The 23074-nt window shown below is 44.1% G+C and overlaps 1 protein-coding gene across 7 annotated transcripts in view; it reads right to left on the bottom strand.

Moving 5' to 3' along the window:
• Nucleotides 1-20680, bottom strand: part of tns2b (tensin 2b) — a 38206-nt gene extending 17526 nt beyond the window's left edge. For 4 of the 7 annotated variants that reach the window (XM_029113943.2, XM_029113945.2, XM_010894961.5 and 1 more), the window contains exons 1-3: nucleotides 19923-20680; nucleotides 11778-11886; nucleotides 11641-11678 (exon numbers count right to left, since the gene is read on the bottom strand). In XM_029113943.2, coding sequence (XP_028969776.2) covers nucleotides 11641-11678; nucleotides 11778-11886; nucleotides 19923-20033 — 258 coding nt within the window. In that variant the 5' untranslated portion in view covers nucleotides 20034-20680. Of the gene's footprint in view, nucleotides 1-6909; nucleotides 6935-6970; nucleotides 7116-11640; nucleotides 11679-11777; nucleotides 11887-19922 lie in introns of those variants that run through there. The other 3 variants (XM_029113946.2, XM_029113950.2, XM_029113947.2) reach the window with 2 other exon arrangements.
• Between the last annotated feature and the right edge of the window lie 2394 nt (nucleotides 20681-23074).

Below are 23074 nucleotides of genomic sequence, written 5' to 3'. Positions count from 1 at the left end.
TTAACCGAAACTTAACCCCAACAGTTACCCCTCATGTGTTTTTCTTCTCTTCCGTTTCGACAGAAGTTGTGTATTTTTGTTGTGTATTTTTACATTGTATATTGCATATACATTGTTGTTGGGGACAGTGGTCTATAACCTACTCTAAACCTTTTTCATCTTCGTATATGTCTTGTAAACTCTAGGCCTATTGTAAAAAAATCTGTGATTCTAATAAGACGTATATCTGAAACATTAACAACTGTTATGCGGATTGGATGTACTTTAAGGGATGTTAACTTTTACTGAAATATTTTGACATGCTTGGGTGTAAAGAAACAAGAAAAGGAACAAGGCAAGCCTAGTTCAGTCGGCCGTGACTAAGAGGGGGACGGACGTTGTTTCCCCGCACTGGATTTGAACCTGGGTCTCCCAAGGGTGTCCCGCGTGGTCAGGCAAAAACTTGGGTCAACTTGTTTTTCCGACGTTACATATCTCCACGATGTCTGGACGGGTCAGGTCCTGTATGCAAGGTTGCCAGGTCATTGACAGTAAACGATGAAGTCTGCCTACTCCACAGAACAATTTGAAACGCAATTTATTCGATACAAATCTGTAAATCGACCAGCCCAAGCCCATTAAAAAGACTTCAATCGTGGTGGAAACCTACCCATCTGGCAACACCGCCAATATGAAAAAGGTTTCCTCCTACGGTCACATTCACTGTAGTAGCTAGGCCTATTTCGCTGGCAGGCTATTTAGAGTGCAAATGTATGTTCTGCGATGAGATGGTGCAAGATTTCGGGAAGGCCGCCTTTCATTTTATAGACTATACAGGAAAATCCCTTTAACTTCTCTGAATTGATCACACGTTGTTTGGCAACCCGACCTCAAACCAGTCGCCATATTCAGTGGCACAGGGTTTTTGTGCAACACACCTACCTCAACATCATGACTTGGGTCGGAAACGGGCTACTTCCCGTAAACGTGGGTTAGAATGGGCTACTTCCGGTTGACTTCCAGTGGTTGACTGGGGTCGGTACCGCGTTCCGGTTCCTTTTTTAGGACATGCCTTATTAACACAAACATTTTCATGAACATAGTCCGATGTGCGATTTGTCCGTTCCTGCACTTTATCCCAAGTCAAGCGTTGATCACAACTAAATGCTCAGTCAACTGCAGTGCCAGTCTCAGAACGTGAAGAAGCGGAGGAATTCACTGGATTTGTCGGGCAGGGAGTCAAACAGCATCTGACCAGTAACCAAAATGTTGCTAAACTGAATATTTCGTTGTTCTTTTCTTCATGGATAGATGTTTCTAGTAAAACAGGAGTTAATCAATAAAGAATAGAAAATGTTGCTCCTGATGTAATTCAGAGCATTGTTGCGGGTCTCTGCAGTACTGCTGCGATATATTCAAAAGAATCGAATCACTGCAGGCGAGTGAACTGAACAGTCAGAATGCGAAGAGGTGTGATAGAAACTAACCAGGGAACGAGAGAAAAGGCCATAAAGAGGAGGGAGAGGGGAGGGAGAATGACCAAGAGGGTGGGAGAGAAAGAAACACTGACAGAGGGAGTAGAGAGAATGTAAACAACAAGAGAAAGAGACAGAGAGAGAAAGTATGAATCAGAGAGACAACGACTGTGTTTTCAGAGAGGCTGTAGGGCTAGAAAGGGATATTAGAACATGAACAGAATAGAACATTAGAAAAAGAGGAGAGAGAATGTTTATTTCTGTCCCAGGTGTACTTGCCTGTCCTAAGAAGACTAATTTAATTAAAGAAACCTTGTAGTATTGAACAATATTGAGTTTTTTTAATAACAAAGTGATGACATCATTACCAGCTGACCAATTTACCAAGGCCATGTTGGACCCAGTTCCCAATCCTACAGTACATGACACAAAAGCGTGTCTGTTCCGCATGGTCTAGTCCTATCTGAATGTTCTCTAACATCGCATCCCATTGAACGTGACCCAGATGAGCAAGAAAAGCAAAATAAATTAGTGATGATACTTTCACAAGTGCAGTGCGCCGTCAATTCCAGACTCCATCCCAAATTGCACCCCATTCGCTTTATAGTGCACTTCTTTCTGCCAAGGCCAGTACGTCCTTTGGAACGCGAGCCCTAGGGAAGCAATGGTGATGGTTCGTGATAACGGGGGTTAATCAAATGAAGTGAGGGAGAAAGCAAGACGAGGGCAAGGCCGGCGTTGACCACAGCATTACAGCACACATGCAGGCACGCACACACGCATACACACGCACGCACAGCAGCGCAACCTAGTCAGTCAACAGGATGTGACGTGCAACAGCACAGCCTCTCACACATGTGGAGGTGAACACGCTCCACATGCTAACACCATGCCAGCATGGGGACACGCACGGAAACCCCAGGATGTTTATCAGTTCATTTGGCTGGTGAGCTGTGAGCTCCATCTGGTTACATTTGTCCGGGCCGTCAGCTAGACCGGACGCTACTGGCAGAGGTGTGTTCTGGTCTGAACTCCTCCCCCCAGGGCCCACCAAGAAACTGACTGTCTGGTCCTGGACTTTCTGGTGTAGAGGCTTCTTTTGTTTCACTGAGTATTCACGTTTTTATTACGTTTTTCTCACATTTTCCTCACCTCCCAGTTTTGTAATGTCCAATTCACGACGATGTTCTTCACTCAACTGCGGACCCGGATCCAGAGATATTTTGTCTGACAGGAATTTCCACTCTGCTGCACAGAGACCAACTTAAAATTTACCCAGATTGTTTTCAGGGCTAAATGTACCATTGGATTTTTCAAAATGGTCACTGACTGTAGCTGTGTGTGCTACTGTTTTGGGACCGTCTCTTAGTAACAGGAAAGAGAAAGCCAATGAAGTGGCTGGGAATTCTGAGTCAGTGGGAGCAAATACTAATTCTGACCGTTTGAGTCACAGGTTTCACTCTGACACTCCACTAGAGGCTTGAAGCAATATGGGACATAACTTGGGAGTTCAGTGGTGCATTTTTAACACAACAACTCCTTGGTTTTCAACTGGCCGTTCAGTGCAACACCTTCTGTTCAATTCAATGTTCCACCATTTTTGTTCGTTCTGAACACAACTCAGTTCAGAAAGCAGACAGGCACGACGTCTGTTGATGCTTGCACTGTTAACCCTCCAAAGAACCACCACCTCCCCGTTAACTCTCCGAAGCACCTCCACCTCACTCCTCATAGCCACTGTCTGAGTTAGAGACGTCCTCTTCACAAAGGGCCAACCTGTCATCAAGAACATGGGCCAGACACATGAGTGGTGTTGCTAAGGAAATAAAGAAGCCAGTGAAGTAACATGCCTGCCTGTCTGTCGGTCTTTCAGCTTGTGTGTCAGTCTTTCAGCTTGTGTGTCAGTCTTTCTGCTTGTGTGTCAGTCTTTCTGCTTGTGTGTCAGTCTTTCTGCTTGTCTGCCCCACAACAACTACAGTTGCATTTCGAGCCATGCTGCTCGCCCCAGGCCCCTAAATAAACACTTCCTGTCCCCTAAATATACATACAATCACATGACTAGAGACACATAGATGAAGATAATGAGTGAAAGGAAGTATAAAATGAGGGGGGAGGAGGAGAAGGGGTGAAAGAGGAGGATAGAAAAGACACATTAGAGGGGGAGAGAAAGAGTGAGTGGGGGTGTTAAACAGCTGAAAATGCTTTTCAACCAGAGAGACGCGACATAGATATTATTAGCTATTTTGATGGATGTAGGCTACTTATTTTAGATCCTACGCTGCTTTGAGCTCTTGTCAAGGCATGTTTGTTTTTGTGATCTGTCAACTCTACGGTGATGACAAAGCTTACGGACCCTGCCAGGTCACCGTGTTTGATGTCTACGGCGATGAAAACATTTACGGACCCTGCCAGGTCACTGTGTTTGATGTCTACGGTGATGACAACGTTTACGGACCCTGCCAGGTCACCGTGTTTGATGTCTACGGTGATGACAAAGCTTACGGACCCTGCCAGGTCACCGTGTTTGATGTCTACGGTGATGACAAAGCTTACGGACCCTGCCAGGTCACCGTGTTTGATGTCTACGGTGATGACAAAGCTTACGGACCCTGCCAGGTCACCGTGTTTGTTGACTCAGTCCAAACAAGGATTTTAAACATTAGTGCTGAGGGATTAGTATTCTTAGAGATTGTGGTTTTATCTTAGGTTTATTTTATTTTGGCTTCTGATCACTGTTTCTATCATTTTTTTTTTTTTACATAATGATATAACATGACACGAAGGAATAATTTGGGTAGGTTGTGTTTCCAGCCAAGAACTATTTTAGTTTTCACCTTGCATGCAGCAGTTTCCCTCAGATTGTTCTATAATATACATGCTGTATGCTGCTGACAGTGCTCCATTCTTCAACCTCCCTCCTCCCGGACCATTGGTCTTCACACTCAGCCTTCATCTGCCTTTTTCCTGGAACAGGTTTTGATTGTTGTTTCAAGCCAGAATAAAACCTTGGCAGTGACGGGCCAATACAGCAGGGCTCATTACTATCATTTATTCACTTCACTTATTTGCATTGTTTTTATGAGACAACTTCATTATTTCTTAGATGTCAGTCATCGTTGTATCTTTTCTCCTCAGTTGCAGTGAGCCGTAGGCAGATATTCATGTAATGTTAACTTGAGTTTGCAATTGAGTTGCTCTCAGTTGCAAACTCAGTTCTTCGGAGAGGATAATGCATATAACGTCCATTCTCGGGTGTACCCAGGAACAATACATTATGTTCATTGTAGCTACCACGTCATCTGTGCATAAATATGGTATTTGCCTAATGAAACTACAACTAACTAAATCCCGGTGTCTCCGTTTTTTTTATCTTGACCTAATTCGTGAAACGGCTCGTTGAGCTTACTAAAAAAACATGATTAAATGGAACTCAACTAATTCAACCGATGTCGATTTAATTGCAGATTTAATGATCTAAAAATAACCAACATTTCAGTTAATCATTCAGCACTATCAAAATGCCATGTCTGTTTCAGTCAAACTTTCCACACAAACAACGAGGTGTCGAAAGGACTTATCCGCAATGTCAGGAGGTTTGCAAGGTTATTTACACCCTTCTGGGTATTTCAATCACTAAACTAGACATCTTTCTACCAGCATATTAAAATAATGATCAAATGTACAAACCCTGCAAATCCTAAAGTCATGCTCATAAACCCCCCCCCCCCCCCAATAATGTCAACTCTAAAACCTCATAAGCCTTGGAACCAGAAGCATCGTCACGGCCACAGCACAGGAAATAGCGACCGTTTTAATCCCTGTAACATTAGAGGGGACATATTGTTGTGTGTATCCCGCAGCTCAGCCACACAGGAAATGAGAAAACGCCGGGTAAATAGAAATACGTCTAGTTCGCGTTTGAGTGTGTGTGTGTGTGTGTGTGTGTGTGTGTGTGTGTGTGTGTGTGTGTGCGTGTAGTATGTCCATTATTTTGTCAGTAGGGTGAGGGCTTAAGTCATTTAAGAAATATGCATGCTGTGTAATCGGTACCTCGCAGCTATAACAGCGACAGAGGTGGCACTGACCAATCAGCGGTGGCGATCCTCGGTGTAGCACGGCTACCTTATCCTGGAGGGCTGAAACACTTTTTTGGTTTGGCAGTTAACTGCGCTCACCTGGTGTGCAGTGTCTGAATTAGAAGGCTGGAGGAAAACTGTGTTTTGGCCCTCCAGGACATTGACTGGGCTGTCTTGTTCTGTGTGGCGTTTCAGTGAGCTCAACACCATAACATCCGCTCAGACCAGTCGGTGCTTTGGTAAGTGAACAATATGTTTCACCTCGTCTGCTATTTTGCTGAAGCACCGGAGAGCTCCATCGGTTTTGACACAACTATTTCTGTCTTGTAATCGATCTCCTTATATCCGCAGAGCTCGGCATCAAGGGAGAGGATATCTCGCTCATAACTGATTATGAGAACGTCCAAACCTGCACGTGTGTTTAACAAGCTGCTAACGTTTTTTTTTTCCCATTAGAGGATTTCATCCAATTGAAAAACTTTGCCCTGGAATTTTCCTTGTAAATCCATCACATTTAGAAAGAGCACTGCAGTACACATTTTTAATACATATAGTATTTAAGTATAAAACCTACTGACAAACAAAATAATAGGGCTGGGAATTGTCAGAGAAATTGTGATACAATATTATTAGGATAGTCAATACAACACACACTATGGTTCTTAAGATACGATATGTATTGTGATTTGTTACTGTATTTAATTACGATTCCATTTTCAAAATGTTTCTTAATTCTGTGAAAGGCAGAGGTAGCAGAAAGAGCCATAAGACCAAGACATGAGAAGTCCTGAAAATCAAAGTGCTGAAAACAAAACCCCTCTATGATCAAGAAGATGGAGAACAAGCTATGAAGGAAAATCAATATTCTAATATTGTCCAGTCAATGTAGTCAAGATAAAAATTCCAGTATCTGCCTTGAAATCTAAATTTGGTTCTATAAACCAAATCTTCCATTCACCCTAATGTAGTAGTAAAACTAATCACTAGTGTCTAACTTAATTTGTATGTCAACTGGTCTTGATTTGAACAGCTGACAACGTCCACACACCAAGATAATCTGTTTAGTTCACACAACCCGAAACAGTTCACACAGACGTTGCTAGGACAGCTGACCATTTCTTGCGGCTCTCTCAAACAGAACAGTCCAAACACAAACGCACGCCAAACTTGTGACCGCGTTCAACAGCCTAGCTCCTCCTGTGCTTCTCAGCCCTCCTGCTGTTCTCTCAATAGTCATAAATCGCGTCCAGTCACATATGCCACAAAACTGACAAACAAAATCGGTCTCTGTCACCAAACCACAGTGCAAACACTGTGCCAAAAGCAATTCACAGGTACAGGAAAATTCATAAAGTACACGGTTCCCTTTCAGTACTCACTATAAACTCCAGGTTGCTCTATGTCATCAATAGCATGATAGAACCACAGAGCCTCATTTACCTTTCAGCAAGCTGCTTCAGTTCCCCCACTCTCACCGTTTCCTCAAGCTCCGTCACAGATGAGTCTTCTGTGTAGAGGGAGAACATGACAGTGCCACCCTCCCTTCCTCTCTATCTCTCTCTTTCTCTCCGGCAGTATCACACGCTGTACCAGCACATGAAACATCTCCCTCCCTCTCCCCCTCACCCCCACGACCACCCCCCCCCCCACCGGGCACCACTCCAGAGTCAAAGGGCTCTGGTTTCTGACGCCCTCTTCCCTACCCTTGGGCGAGACACTGATAGAGGGAGGGAGGGAGGGGACGAGGGATATAAAAAGAGGCAGAGTGGATAAAAGAGGGAGTGGACTGTGTGTGAGAGAGGATAAATAAAGATAGGAAGACAGATTAACAGAGAATAGGACATAAGATACGGGGGAGAGGAGGAGAGAGAGGGGGAGAGGAGGAGAGAGAGGGGAGGAGAGAGAGGAGGCAGTAGTAAACAGAAATAATAAGTACTGGGGAAGGAGGTCTGTGGTGTTATGATGCTGCGACTGTCTCACAGTAGTTGGGGAACATTTCAGTCATGCCCATAAACAATAACACGTAACAGAAAAGTGAGAGAGAGCGAGATCTAATAGGAAGACAGGCACTATGTGAAGCAGAGGATGGAATGGAGAACCAGCTGAGAATAGATGTTGATAAGACAAAGCAACTGGAGGAAGATAGAGGGAAAGAGATGGAGGAGAGGAGAGAGGGAGAGGTAGGGAGAATCAGGAAGGGAGAGAGGAGTAATAGCACGCTGTGAAGCTACTAAATAACGTGTGTAGCCTCGCCTTGTGTTCTCTCGCCTTGAAGGATAATACCAGATGGAAGCGGTCTAACCATACTCCCTGGTACTATCGGCCCCTTTCTCACACGCCATTTCTTCCTCTCATCTTTTCTCACTCTCCCCATCTCTCTCTGGACACATATTTACAACCTGACACCAATCCCTTCCTCTCACAGGCGGTTACTTCAGGATTCACCCACTAATACCGGAGTCCTTTTCAGATTGTGGAAATGTTTTGGTCCTGCAAATGTAACCATAGAGAAGAAGTGTTTTGGTTGTGTTGCAGTTACCATACTACCATAGAGAAGAAGTGTTTTGGTTGTGTTGCAGTTACCATGCTACCATAGAGAAGAAGTGTTTTGGTTGTGTTGCAGTTACCATACTACCATAGAGAAGAAGGGTTTTGGTTGTGTTGCAGTTACCATACTACCATAGAGAAGAAGGGTTTTGGTTGTGTTGCAGTTACCATACTACCATAGAGAAGAAGGGTTTTGGTTGTGTTGCAGTTACCATACTACCATAGAGAAGAAGGGTTTTGGTTGTGTTGCAGTTACCATACTACCATAGAGATATGTAATCCTCTTAACGCACGATGCATTAGACAACAGCTGGTGCAGAGTCACTCACCATTATAGTTTCGAGGGTTTCTAAGTGTGTGTTAGTAGAACAGCACACCATTATCTCTGTTTGTGTGTGTGTGTGTGTGTGTGTCTATGTGTACGTGTGTGTGTTTGCGTGTGTAGATTTGTGCTTTTCCTTCATAAATCCAACAGGATTGAATTGCAGTGCAGGAGGGTACTGTCGGTTTGTGTGTTGTGGTTTGTGGTAGCATGTCAGATTCCGGGTCACGAGCCAATAAACCAGGATTAGACGGCGCGCTACAGTGGCGGGAGCACGACCATCAACAGACCGTACCGAGGCGTTGTCACAACAACCTGGCCTAGCCGGTCTTCTACGACCGGACAACGTGTACACTTATATCCCTTTCATTTTGACCGAACTTCGATTGCCCACTGTACGTTGAGATATGTCGATTCAACAACATATACTGAACCGACATATCGTGACGCTGCGCTGCCGTGAGGTCCCTGACCATGCGGAAACATCCATGTCCCCCCAGCGAGCTGCTAGTAAGCCCAGGGGACGCGGACATTAGAAGTCTCCTTACGATATTCATTCGGCCTCCCTGTGTTTCCTGGTCCCATCTCACCCACTGACTGCTGTAAGTGAACCTGAAAGCTGGTTTGACCTTCTACCCGCCAGTCAGACTGCTGCACTCACAGGGGTTTTCCTTCTGACTCCCTGTGCGGTTGCTAAGTCTGTTTGCCAAGCTTAATGTGCGCGCACGCGCACACGCACACACGCACACGCACACAAAGCTCAGCTCAGACCGTAAAATCCTCTGCAAGTGTTTCTGGAGAAATTGCTTGCTCCACACACAGCTCATAATCCAAAGTAATTTGGGCCACTTGCCACAACACAGTTGTCGGTGTTCTGCCACAACACAGTTGCCGGTGCTCTACCACAACACAGCTGTCTGTGCTCTACCACAACACAGCTGTCTGTGCTCTACCACAACACAGTTGTCAGTGCTCTACCACAACACAGCTGTCTGTGCTCTACCACAACACAGTTGTCAGTGCTCTACCACAACACAGCTGTCTGTGCTCTACCCCAACACAGCTGTCTGTGCTCTACCACAACACAGCTGTCTGTGCTCTACCACAACACAGCTGTCTGTGCTCTACCACAACACAGCTGTCTGTGCTCTACCACAACACAGTTGTCAGTGCTCTACCACAACACAGCTGTCTGTGCTCTACCACAACACAGCTGTCTGTGCTCTACCACAACACAGCTGTCTGTGCTCTACCGTAACACAGCTGTCTGTGCTCTACCGTAACACAGCTGTCTGTGCTCTACCGTAACACAGCTGTCTGTGCTCTACCGCAACACAGCTGTCTGTGCTCTACCGCAACACAGCTGTCTGTGCTCTACCGCAACACAGCTGTCTGTGCTCTACCGCAACACAGCTGTCTGTGCTCTACCGCAACACAGCTGTCTGTGCTCTACCGCAACACAGCTGTCTGTGCTCTACCGCAACACAGCTGTCTGTGCTCTACCGCAACACAGCTGTCTGTGCTCTACCGCAACACAGCTGTCTGTGCTCTACCGCAACACAGCTGTCTGTGCTCTACCGCAACACAGCTGTCTGTGCTCTACCACAACATGCCCTTGACGGCGAAGCAAGCTGGGGTGAAAATGCACTTCTGCGAGAGTGCAGTGGCTGGCCGGAAGACGATGGCGTGGCTTCTCCAGGGGTTAGCCCTCACAGTGCTCCTTAACTAATTCCAGCTGGGTCCACTGATTGCTCCCTCCATTTAGGTCGGATGGACTGTTCTGGGAGCTACTTTGGGGGAAAGGAGCGATGATGCCATGGTTTGAGTAGTGCTTCAAAATACTTGGACTGCCAGTGGTAGCCTGAGTATCTTCCCCTGTTATCAATGTATTGGCCTAGGTGACAAGGGGTACAAGGCTGTCTTCATTTCTTTGTGAAAAGCCACGGTCTTATAGGAGGTGTCTTTATTTTTCCTGCTTTGCCTTTTTGTACTATCCTTTGACTAGATATATTTTGTTATACTGAACAATAAAGAAAACAAAACACTACCCTCGACAACATACTTTGTCACAGTATTTCTCTGGTCGTTTTGCCACCCTGCTTGGTTTTCTGTACTTTGTACAGTTCATTCAACCTGTCACACTATTTACACGTGAAATGTTCAGTGTCGCTGACTGGCAGGAGAACAGCTTGGGGGTGATCAATGGAAGTGGCTTCACTCCCGTAAGTTGCATCTTCACACCTTTTTTTTTTGGACTCTGGCACTTGGTCATTCATGGGAACACGTCTTTGTTACCATTTCAGCTGTTGTATAAGAATCGACTGTAGTAAAGAACTATGGATTGATTTTCGTGTCTGCAAGAGCTGACTGTAATTGACTGCGGTTTGAGGATTGCATGTTGCTACCTAAATACAGCAGCTAACTGAGCCCTGAAACCATACACCAATGTATCCATAGAGGTCATAACATTTACTGGCACCAGTCATAAACAGACATTTGGTTTTTACAACTTCCTGCTCACAGAGGCACCTACACCACTGCTATTCTGGTCCTAGTTTTGTTTGTTCCGTCTTGCCAACTTTAATCTATGTCAATAATAATCTCCGTAGGTGGCAAGACAACACAAACAGTTTTAGCACCAGGCTAGGCTAATACGTATCATTCACGACAAATATGATTTGTTAGTAGCTGGACCATGTACAGGACCTAGGGTTGCCACCCGTCCAGTAAAATATGGAATTGTCCGGTATTTGACACTTAAATCTTGCGTCCCGTTTTGAATCATAACGGGATGCGATTTGTCCCATATTTTCATACATTTCCAAACACAATAAAAGGAAATAGTAAGGCCAGCAAATTTATTGTAGGGTGAGTTCTGCGCCAGCGTCTCTTTTCTGTGCCAAATACTGTCTGTGCAGGTGCCCAGGCTACTGTCACGGTTGTTTACTGCAGTGTTTTGAAAGACAAACAGGTACTCAGCGCTGCAGGGATACAAGAAGTACACATGGAAAAAGAGCTAACACACACACAGCGAGGAAGAGAGAAAGCTGTTTACTGCTGTTACTGGTCCACAAAAATAAAACAAAAATACTTCTAGACTTTCTAATTGTCTTTCTAATTCTTAATTTTTTTTAATGGAAGGTGGCAACCCAAATAGGACCACTAACACCAAACTCAAAGCCACCCCCTCAAGAGTAGTTCAAGGCATGGACGCCCGCTCTCGGGATATCTCACGACTCACCATGGCTTTGCATTTCGTGTGTACAGCTGTTTTGCACTCTGTAAAAGAAAAGACAATAATGGCAGTGAATAATTGAAGTGTTCGCTTGTGATGCCTTGTTCTTGTTCATGTTCATGTGCGCACGCGCGCCAACTCACCCCTGCAGAAGGACCCGGGGATGTAAATGCTTTGTCCACACACTTCACAGGGCGGTTTATCCCTGAAGCTCTTCTCTGCGAAGACATGGGACCCAGCCTCTCGACCAAGCTGCAATCAAACACAAACCCACTCAGTATGACACACAGAAGACGCCTGGCGTGTCAAAACGCCTGTGTGTCACGTGTTGGACAGAGGTCAGCGGGGTCATCACCGGCATCCACGAGAGACGTCCGCTCATAAAAAACACAACGTGGGATGGTGCACCGTGGCTTGTCCATTAGTGCCCTCGCTTGTGGAGGTGAGCGTTTTTTACATGCCAAATTCCAACATTCCGTATTGCCTACGCTGAGGGGAGGGATATAGACTGGAGAGGGACCGAAAATGGGGAGAGGAAAGGGGGGAGAGAGAGAGAGAGAGAGAGAGAGAACAGGAGGGGTTATGTTTGAACAGCTGCCTGTATGGGACCTGGTTTGGTAACTTTCAGGAGAAAGGTAGACAGAGGGTCCTGTAGCAACAGGCCCCAGAGGCTAAAGCCCCCACACCCCCACCCAAAAACAGATTTTTTTTTTTTATATAATATATATATATATATATATATATATATATATATATATATATATATATATATATATATATATATATATATATATATATATATATATATATATATATATATATATATATATATTGTTTATATATATATATATATATATATATATATATTGTTTATATATATATATATTGTTTATTTACAAGTTTGACAACCACAGAGCTCAGATGAGCACAGACACGGGAGAGAGAGGAAAACTGATGTACAGAGAGAAGGAGAACCGACCTAGAGAGAGAAGGGCTTGGTTTGTTGAAGGAGCATTAGGTCTGAAAGCTATCCTTTGAATTAATGAGTTCTAGTCCATGGCTGCTCCTTGAGTGCTTTTTCAATAACCAAGATCAAGACCTACAGGACCACTGAGTGGAATACATGTGGATCATCCACAAATACAGGCAAATACACTGCGGGGATGTGGACACACCTGTCTACAAGATACAACTGTTATTTGTGTAGTTGGTTTTAAAATCATTACAGTATGACTTATTTAGGCAACTTGTGACTCACATATTACATTCAGAATGCAAGTAACCTTGCGAATACAAGTGTGATTATCTTTTTATAGATTTAAGGAAAAAAAATGTATAAAACATGAAAAACACTTTACTAAACTGGGCCTTTAAGAGTTTATGTAGAGTACTGATGATGCCCCTGGCCTGTTTGTAATGGAAGGATGTTGAATAGCATGAATGTTAAAATAGCTCGTTCAATAGCAAAGTGGGCATCCAATTGATTTTTAGATAGCCAGAGGACAGTGTGAAAATTGATTTACTGATATGCATTCAGACTGTGCAATTCCTGGTCACTTTGCTTGTTTACAATAGCGCCACTAACTTGGAATGGACTAAACACAGCAGCAGAATATACAGATGGATCAACGAATCTGTCACTGTGAGGTCACAAACACCATCTTTCCCTCACTCAACTCATCAACCCTCGGAATCGGTCTCTCCCTCCCTCACGTTCCATTCTAGTGCAGCCTTCTAGAATACCAGCTTGAGATGAATGTAATTCTGTACCCATACTACAGTGTTCTAAGGGGAATTTAGCCGATTAATTTTTTTAATAAATGGAAAACGCAAGCCATGTAAACTCTCAACATTAATTGACCGCGCAAAAGGTGTTCAACGGGTTATTTTTATATTTGTCTTCAAATGCCCCTTAGTATCTAATATGAATAAAAGTAATCAGATTACGTTACTGATAACACATGTGGACAGGTAACTGATTACATTAAAAAAGTTACCTACACAACCCCGCGGGCAAGTAATGTAGAATATGAATGATGATCATTTAGCGTTTTCTTTGTGGTGGCAGCAACCTATTAAGGGTACGCTTATCAATAGCAGGAACTGAAATGTTCAAAACAAAATTAAACCAAATGTTGCGAGTTGCGAAAGTTGGCTACAGTAATGGCTTGTCACAGCTCCTTCTACCCAGCAATAAACTCTGATGTTCATTCTATTTTACCTAGGAATTTGGAAAATATTGGATAATTTATAAAGTTGCAAATGTGAAATAATTTATTATTTGATATCTTTTGAATACAGTAAAACAGGAAGACGGCAAGAATTGTGGAGACTTTCGCTGGGGATGTTATGAATTATATATGTTGATGAAATAAATATGCATTGATAAATATAACACTAGACATTTCTTCCAATCTCAGAATTTGGTCCTCTTAAAACCTGTGCATATTATTTCTGTTATTGACGCCTATTAAACATCAATGTAAAAACATTATGATGCTCTGCTCTACTTTTCAGATTTTGTATTAACCTACGATATTGTATTAATTCCAAAATCCATTGACCACACCATACAAAGCCAATGGCTCTAATTGTTATTTTATTGGTTCAGATACATCTACATGTGAATAAAATCACCACATTCATCCAGTGAAAATATAAAGATGATTAATTATACCCACTGGATTCTGCCATGTGCTTGTCCCTTAACACTCACAGAAGCACTGGCTAATGTGAGGAAAATTACACTATAGCACCACCTAGGGGATACTAAAATAAATAGCATTTATGATGTGTGTATGTACAGTATCTAACAAAGGTGAGTACACTCCTCACATTTTTTCTTTGCCATGAGGTGCCATGTTGAACTTCCAGTGACCACTATGAGGGAGTGTGAGAGTGATAACACCAAATTTAACACACCTGCTCCCCATTCACACCTGGGACCTTGTAACACTAACAAGTCACATGACACTGGGGAGGGACAATGGCTAATTGGGCCCAATTTGGACATTTTCACTTAGGGGTGTACTCACTTTTGTTGCCAGTGGTTTAGACATTAATGGCTGTGTGTTGAGTTATTTTGAGGGGACAGCAAATGTACACTGTTATACAAGCTGTACACTCACTACTTTACATTGTAGCAAAGAGTCATTTCTTCAGTGATGTCACATGAAAAGATAGAATCAAATATTTACAAAAATGTGAGGGAACTTTGTGAGAAACTGTTTATATCTTGACCAATCTTGATGCTTATTATATTCTGTGTGTAAATCCTTGGTATGTAAAAGGCCCTGACCAAATCTATCATACTACTGAATTACAGAGTGTAAATTGAAATTGCAATCTCTTAGATATTTTATGTCAAAACACATACTCAAAATCAATTATTGTGAGGATACATGTTGGTTCATATTTACAAGAAAAATGTAAAACTGAACTTGTTTCTGTATTTAAGTCTTACACAATAACTTGTGGTAAAGCTGTGGACTGCTTATTTCAAAGAGATCAGTACTTTGACTGGGTGACTGAATGACATTCAACATTTTCTTTTTCAGCCACTCCACTGTTGCTTTAATTGGTCTTGTACTTGGGATCATTGTCCTGTTGAAAGCTAAATTACTTTCCAACTGTCTTGTATCCATTCTTCAATTTTAACACAATGTCCAGTTCCTGTTGATGAGAAGCATCCCCACAGCATGATGCTGCCACCATCATACTTCACTTAGATGGTGAGTATTGAGCAGTGTCAGATTTGTACCACACAGCATTCTCCGTTCTGGACGAAAAGTGTTCATCCACATTTTTCCAATAATGGAGCATATCAGGCATCTTTCAGTGAGTCACAACAGTGGTAAATACATCCTAGGTAAATGTGGTCCATGTCAGGAGATGGGCCTGTGCATAAAATGTTGCGACTAAGGGCTGGTTATGCAGACAGATTAACCCTAGTCCTGGAATAAAAAACAAAACAAGTTTAATGGAGATAACCCTAACCGTTTTTTTTTTTTTTGGTCCTTGCAACCGTCCCTAAGTCAAACACAGTGAGACGAGTGACCTTAGAAAGTTCAATCAATCTCTTGTTACTGCTCAACCATAAGGGGACAAAACCAGTTATGCCAAACTCAGGCCATTGATGTTGCATTTGACGCACAAAGGGCGATCCTTAGCCAGCTCCGTGATTTCACTGTGTAGGATAAAGAAAGCTCAGCCTCTCTTCTTGAAGGCAACTATTTCAATAGCAGCGCCTAATGGTAGGAAAAAAGAGGCACAACAACTGTCGTCATTTTTCAAGCAGAGAAGCCAGAACATTCCTATTTTCGTTCTTTCACTGAACATTTCTGTCCCAAGCAATAGAGTAAACACTTCTTCTGACTCACTCCATTCTATAGTCGAATCTCAAAATTACCTTCAAAATGTGCTTTGTTCTGTTAGCCCAATGGAAGGGAATGCACTAAAAGTACCACACGACTGTGAGGGAAAGAGAAACATCTTAAGATTTACAAAAGACAGAAATCCTTAGGGAGCGGTGTCGATGAACAAATGCCTCCAGTGTATCCCAGTCGTCCAGATAGACTTGTAAGGCTGTTTGTTAAATTTTGGGATTTGAGCACCCCACCCCTTTTGTTCTGTTGCAGCCAAAGGTTAGCTCATTCCCCAGGCATCTCCATCAGTCCAGACCCAAAGCACTCAGCCTCTAATATGGAGATGGCAGAAGAACAGCCAGTGCCAGGGATTCATTATATAGATGATTTCCACATTCACTTCTGTATGATGTAGTGTTCTGGTGTGTGAACACTTAGCAGCCTCCTGGTCGGCCTCAACCCCCATGCTCCTTCTACACATACTTTAGTTCTGTTATGCATTGTGCGGTCGTGCAAACTGCCCAACAAGTGGTCCCAGTCGACCTGTTATTTATTCTGATATAATACGTTGGTACACAGTATACAAACACGCACCATATTCAGTTGGTTTACCTAAAAATACTTTTCTTAAAATGTGCAATGACCTCGTAGAATGGACAAGCACTTTCTGAAACTGCACACTACTGTCAAATCAACCAGACCTGGACAACGACACAATATACTGTCTGAATAGAAAGGAAAAGGCAGGGTGGCCTTTATGCTAAGTTGAAAAGATGAGCAAACATTAACATGGAGTGACAAGAAGAAACAAAACCATTATGTCACACGTTTGTATTGGGGGAAGCCATCCCACTACACCGTCACGTGGACGCCTCCAAAAACACCACCAAGGCCACACCCACTACACCGTCACGTGGACGCCTCCAAAAACACCACCAAGGCCACACCCACTACACCGTCACATGGACGCCTCCAAAAACACCACCAAGGCCACACCCACTACACTGTTACATGGACGCCTCCAAAAACACCACCAAGGCCACACCCACTACACCGTCACATGGACGCCTCCAAAAACACCACCAAGGCCACACCCACTACACCGTTACATGGACGCCTCCAAAAACACCACCAAGGCCACACCCACTACAATGTCACAGACGCCACCAAAAAAAACAACCAAAGCTACACCGACTATAATGTCACAGACGCCTCCAAAAACCCCACCAAAGCCACACCCAGTACATCGTCACAGACGCCTCCAAAAACCCCACCAAAGCCACACCCACCACAATGTCACAGACGCCTCCAAAAACACCACCAGCAAGGCCACACCCACTACAATGGCACAGACGCCTCCAAAAACACCAAGGCCACACCCACTACACCGTCACGGACGCCTCCAAAAACACCAAGGCCACACCCACTACACCGTCACGGACGCCTCCAAAAACACCAAGGCCACACCCACTACACCGTCACATGGACGCCTCCAAAAACACCACCAAGGCCACACCCACTACACCGTCACATGGACGCCTCCAAAAACACCACCAAGGCCACACCCACTACACCGTCACATGGACGTCTCCAAATACACCACCGAAGCTACACATCCCTTTGACTGCCTGTTGCTGACTACATGAAGTAGGTGTCCCGGCTTTGGGTAGTGCACGGGCGTACACACACGCCATGAAGGGGTGGGAACAGGTGGAGAACGAAGTACGCTCCTATGACATCTAGGAATTTATATCCCCCATTCTCCATTGCAAGAAGACCCACCTCTGAAAGAGCCAGGAAAATCAGAACAGGTAGTGTGTGTCTCTTACAAATATGATCATCTCTACTGAGAGAATGGATTTAGCCACCTTGTGCCCACCAGGTCAAACTAAATCCTGGAGCATAGGAGGGTCATATTCAAAAGCAATATTAGTGGCCTCAAGGCTGACATTTCAATATACGGGCTCTAGAACATCAGCCAGGTATTAATACAAGTATTGTGGTAACATTTAAGAGCACATAGCTGTGTGAACGGACACAACTGTAAGTCCCATGACTATACATTACACTGCTTTCCCAAACAAACATTTATAAAGAGCTCCCAGAAATCATAGAAATGATATTATTCAATTAGCCTATAAATAATTTCATAGACCAAATGTGTCACTGTCATTCCTTCCCTGTCCGTGAAGAGGTACCGTTCATGCAATTTTCTTTTTGGGAGCAGACTACTTTAGACCCACTGGAGCCAAGTCGTAATGTGGCCGCTCCTAAATACAGCACTATTTGAGCGTCGCATAGGGGAGTAACGGACACCACTTCCTCTTTAACTTTGACCCCTGGGGAGCACGATTAGCACGCTTCGGTCGACCTGGTGACTGACATTCCTCGGCATCACATTCCAGCTGAATGTCATCCTTCCCAGTATATCACTAATTTTGACAGCGGCCTAAATGGGAGTAGCGACAAGACGTATGACAAATGCCGCGGACACTTGAAAACCCTTGACTACACACACGCCGCTCGGAGAGCTAGCATGAAAGAGACACCCTGCAAACGGCGCCCTACCGTCCCCTGCACCTTAAATTCCCCTCTTTCATGCTACAGGTTGACTGAGTCTGAAACTGCCAACAGCTATACACTGATGCATTGCCCAGGGACCAGACGACAAAGTAACTTGGTTTGCATACTTCGGTATGAAACCCCGTGCCGTGGGATTCTGGGATTCGATTGCCCACGTGGAGACCTGCCAAACAGAGATCGTATCCAATGAGGTGTCAGCCATGTAGAACGTCGGTCTTAACAAGCCCGACAGGTGTAGGTTATGTTAATTTCCCAGCGCTAAAACGTTTAGATTCAACAAGACAGCACCTTCTCTTTGGTCGGTGCTTACGGAGATTGACAGGAGCTGTGCTAGGGAAAAAATACTATAACAGTGCAGACAGCAACAGTCCGGCAAATACCACATTACTGTTCACTGCAGGTAACATCCAATCCAGGGACGGCCACAAATAAAAGGGTAAATCCGATGGAGTGTGTCTGTTATGCCTCACAAGACAATATCCATCAACAAGCCCCTCTGTAAATCATGTTCAATACACTTTATTCAGACATTGTTGTTTCTTTATTGAGGACAATTGTACTTTCCATGACTGAGTTACGTGGCTGTCAGACCTAATCATGATACATCTCCAGAGGAATGCACTAACTGTAAATCTTCCCAGGTGAGATTATGCGAAAATAATAAATTGAAAGAAAAGTAATTACATAGTAGATGATAAATGGTTTAAGGATTCAGAGTCTTGGCAAACATTATTATTTTAAGAATTCAAGAGCTGGAGCAGAATAAATGTATATAACAACCCAGTGTGACCAGTGGTGTATCTAGTTTGACCATACGACCAGTGGAATATCTACTTTGACCGTACGACCAGTGGTATATTTAGTTTGACTGTACGACCAGTGTTTTATCTGGTTTGACCATACAACTAGATTCATTATGATTGCACAATGTCAGTCAGTGCAGTGGTTCCAACCCTTTTTCCATTTAAGTAAATAGGAACTTCATTTTGTTTGCCCACGTAACCTTTGAAGTAACGCGGGCAACAGCCTATTGGCTCATGATTCTTCAACTACCCCCTTTGGATAGACCATGTACCCCCACAGGTGCTGGAACCCCGGTTTGGTAACATTCAATTTAAATACCACGAACGGTCTCTTGAGGAGCAATGATAATTTAATATGCTATTTACCAGACAATTACATAAGCGACTTGCAGCCATGCACACATAAGTACTTTGGATAGGTAGCCACAGCAGGATTTGAACCCACAACCCTGTGGTTGTAATGGCCGCGGTGTACCAAGACACAAAAACGGTTCCACGTTTTAGAGTTACAGACATGTGAACGGGGCAACTCGCTTACCTCAGCTAGCTGCAGGATTTCAACATTGTGAAGCAATATTTTCGGGGGTCCCTGGGGTTCTGGAGAGCGTCTCTTTGCGCTGCGGCGATGGGTACTGTGAACGCACCCCATGGATCCTATGCCGTCTTCTTGTCTTTCAGATTTTACCCCCAAGTCAGTGAGTCAGGACTCCTCTCCTTTACTAGACCCACATGCTCCTTCTCCCTTGTTCTCCTCCTCTACCTTTCATGTACAGTCTAGCTGGGTCCTTCCTTGGTTTCTTTGGCAGGATCCTCCCTTGGCCCCACAGGACGCCTCTTCCGTTCCCTCCCGTCAGACAGTGCTCCCTCTGTTTAGAGACTCACCTGAATCTCTCCCTCTCCTCTCACCCTCCTGTCCTCTACCTCTCCTGTCTTCTCTCACTCCTCTGTCCACTATCTCCACTTTCTTGCATCATGTGTTCCTTTTTATTCCTCTTCTGTCAGGAGGAATAAACAGACCCTCCACTCTTCCACCATTTGAACACTCTCCTCTCAGTCTGTTCTCCCACTAGCTCTTCTCCTTCACCTCCCGACTGGCACAAACTCTCACTCCTCTCACAACCCTCCTTCGATGCCTTCTTTCTCCCCTTTTGGCTTCCAAAAAACCTCTCCTTCTCCCTCTCCTCTTACAACACGTCTCTCTGGCAGTCACCCCTCTCCTGTCAGCCTGCTACATAGACCCTCCACTCTTGCTCCATTCCTCTCCCCCTCCCTCTCCAAGGATGCCTGTTCCTCTCTCACTCCCCACAGGGGAGAGGGAGCAGCTGTTTTGACCAGGCTGACGTCAGGCCCATCCCCTTTTCTTCCACCTCTCTCCCTTTCCCTCCCTCGTTTCCCCGGGGTGTTAAACGGTGTCGGTTACTCAGACACCCTGTCAACTGGCCCGGACTACGCAACTCTGCATGAGGAGCACATGAAGGGTGCCGCGAGTCTGTCCAACCGTTATTTCTCTCCTCTCTCTTGGTCATGGCCAATGGGATAGATATGGGCTTTAAAGCCATGTCCGGCCTGCAGGACCCTGTAATTCAGCATGGTAAGGATTACCACACACACACACACCTTGTCACATGCTTTCCCTCACCCTGTCCAACTTCAACACTTCAAAGTTTTGTGAAAAATAAACGCATCAGTAACACAATTCTAGTTCTAAGTTCTAATCCCCAAGTTAGATCCCACTGGAATACTTAAAAATGGGACCGCATTAATGTGAATCTGTGAGTGTCCCCATATCGGATTAAGAGAAGTCAAACTATTCAAAAGGTAAGCTCCACCCCCCACAACACAAGGCATGTCAATCAATCCTAAGGGGGGGGGGGCAAACAAAAACAAACAGGACACTAAAATATGCTAAATAAATTTAAAAAAAGTCTGTGGACTGTGAAAGTAGAGACTGGAGAGGCTCTCCCACCGTGAGAGACACATGGATATCAGGACCTCCTTGGAGAGCCAGCTGGTATTCCAGTCAGCCATCAGGAGTTACACACAGCCGAGAGCAGAGGGTGGGAGAACACACACACAGAAGCTACTGACACTGGAACAAATAAGCCTAATAAACACTGATAGCATAACCAGAGCCACCCTGCTAACATGGACCAACAACACACTGTACATATAGCATTTTGCATACAGAATTTAACACACACACACACACATGACAGAATTTAACACACACACACACACGACAGAATTTAACACACACACACTCTCTGTCTCTTTCAAGTAACCATAGATGTACGGGCATGCAACCTATTGCTGGTCAGCATTCCCAAGGCAAAACATCAACACGCTTATGGCAGTTCCAGCCGAGGAGACTGGGGCCCTCGTGTCCCCGCAGAGACAGGCCCAGGCGAGGGGGACAGGGCCCCCACAGGATCCTGACCTCCACACCTGCCACTGGGGGGGGGGGGGGGGGGTTGATGAGTGACAGCCACTTTCAGGACCACACCTAGGCTGTAAGGTTGTGCACAGAATTTGAGAGGAATAGGGTTTTTGTTGTCCTGAACTTCCTGAAATATCATCAAGTCTAACTCTGGAAATTGTAACATTGCATACAATTATGTTGAGCAGATAAGAAATGAAAAGGCCTACCGCAGCAATCAGTCACACAATGAAAGGAAAATGCTATGAATAACATTTCCATCAAGACAGAACCTAACAGGCTTTGGTGTCCATATTGGAACCCCGTTTAATTGTATTTCTGAAGGTTTGTGTGTAAACTGAAAAAAGTTATAATAAAACCAGTAACGTTTCTTCGTGAGAGATGCCTGTAGGGGATTTGCTGTAACATTTTAACGCTGTATGCAACACTTCACACATACATGTTGGCAGGGTTAAGTATTGGGCTGTAAACTGAGTTTGATCTGAGACCAGGACTGGATTTCTGATGTACTGTCAATATAATGACCTCAGATGTGAACTGTCATGCACATTTTATCTCATAGCAATCATTATCCTCTTAGGCAGCCAAAATATTTTTTTCTCCAAATGTAGATATTTTCATATGAGGACTAAATAACTAAAAGCTGGACAAAATATTTTGCGCTCAACTTTAAGGCTTCTCAATTTATATTATTAGTCTCAGTCAGGGAGTGTTGAGAAATGTAAACAGCTGCTGTACTGTGAATGTGGATAATAATGCTGATTTGTTTCAGTTTGGGGAGTTTCTGGGTAGGTCGCATTTGGCTGTAACTGTTGCAGTTGGCTGCAAAGTGATCTACTGGGAGAAAAAAGTGATGCACAATGAACTTCACAGCTTTGATGAGTCACATGGAAAGTTAAGGGAGGAAACCTCTCGATGTCAACTTGTTTAGCAAAGTCGTTATTACAAATATGGCTCAATGATGAATGCAAGTCTTTTGCAATAAAGAAAAGCCTTGTATAATTTCGCCATTAAATATTTTGAAAGGCAAACCTTAACCCATTCTTTATGGCACAATTCCATATTTCTCCCCCAGTGATACAGCCTATGGTTTCTGGAGGGTTCGTCTCGCAAAAGGTTTCATTCCAATCAAGCTTAGATAAGCCTCCAGGGGCCTTCAAGCCTCGTTTTCATTTTGTGGAAAGAAATCAGCCAAAACCTGTCTGAGCACAGAATCCCAGCAAACCCATACAGGCATTACAACCAGACAGAAA

This window comes from Esox lucius, chromosome 17, assembly GCF_011004845.1.
Source record: "Esox lucius isolate fEsoLuc1 chromosome 17, fEsoLuc1.pri, whole genome shotgun sequence".
NCBI classification, from domain to species: Eukaryota; Metazoa; Chordata; class Actinopteri; order Esociformes; family Esocidae; genus Esox; species Esox lucius.
The sequence above is the reverse complement of the archived record's forward strand: the minus strand, read 5'-3'. Positions and strand labels throughout refer to the sequence as shown.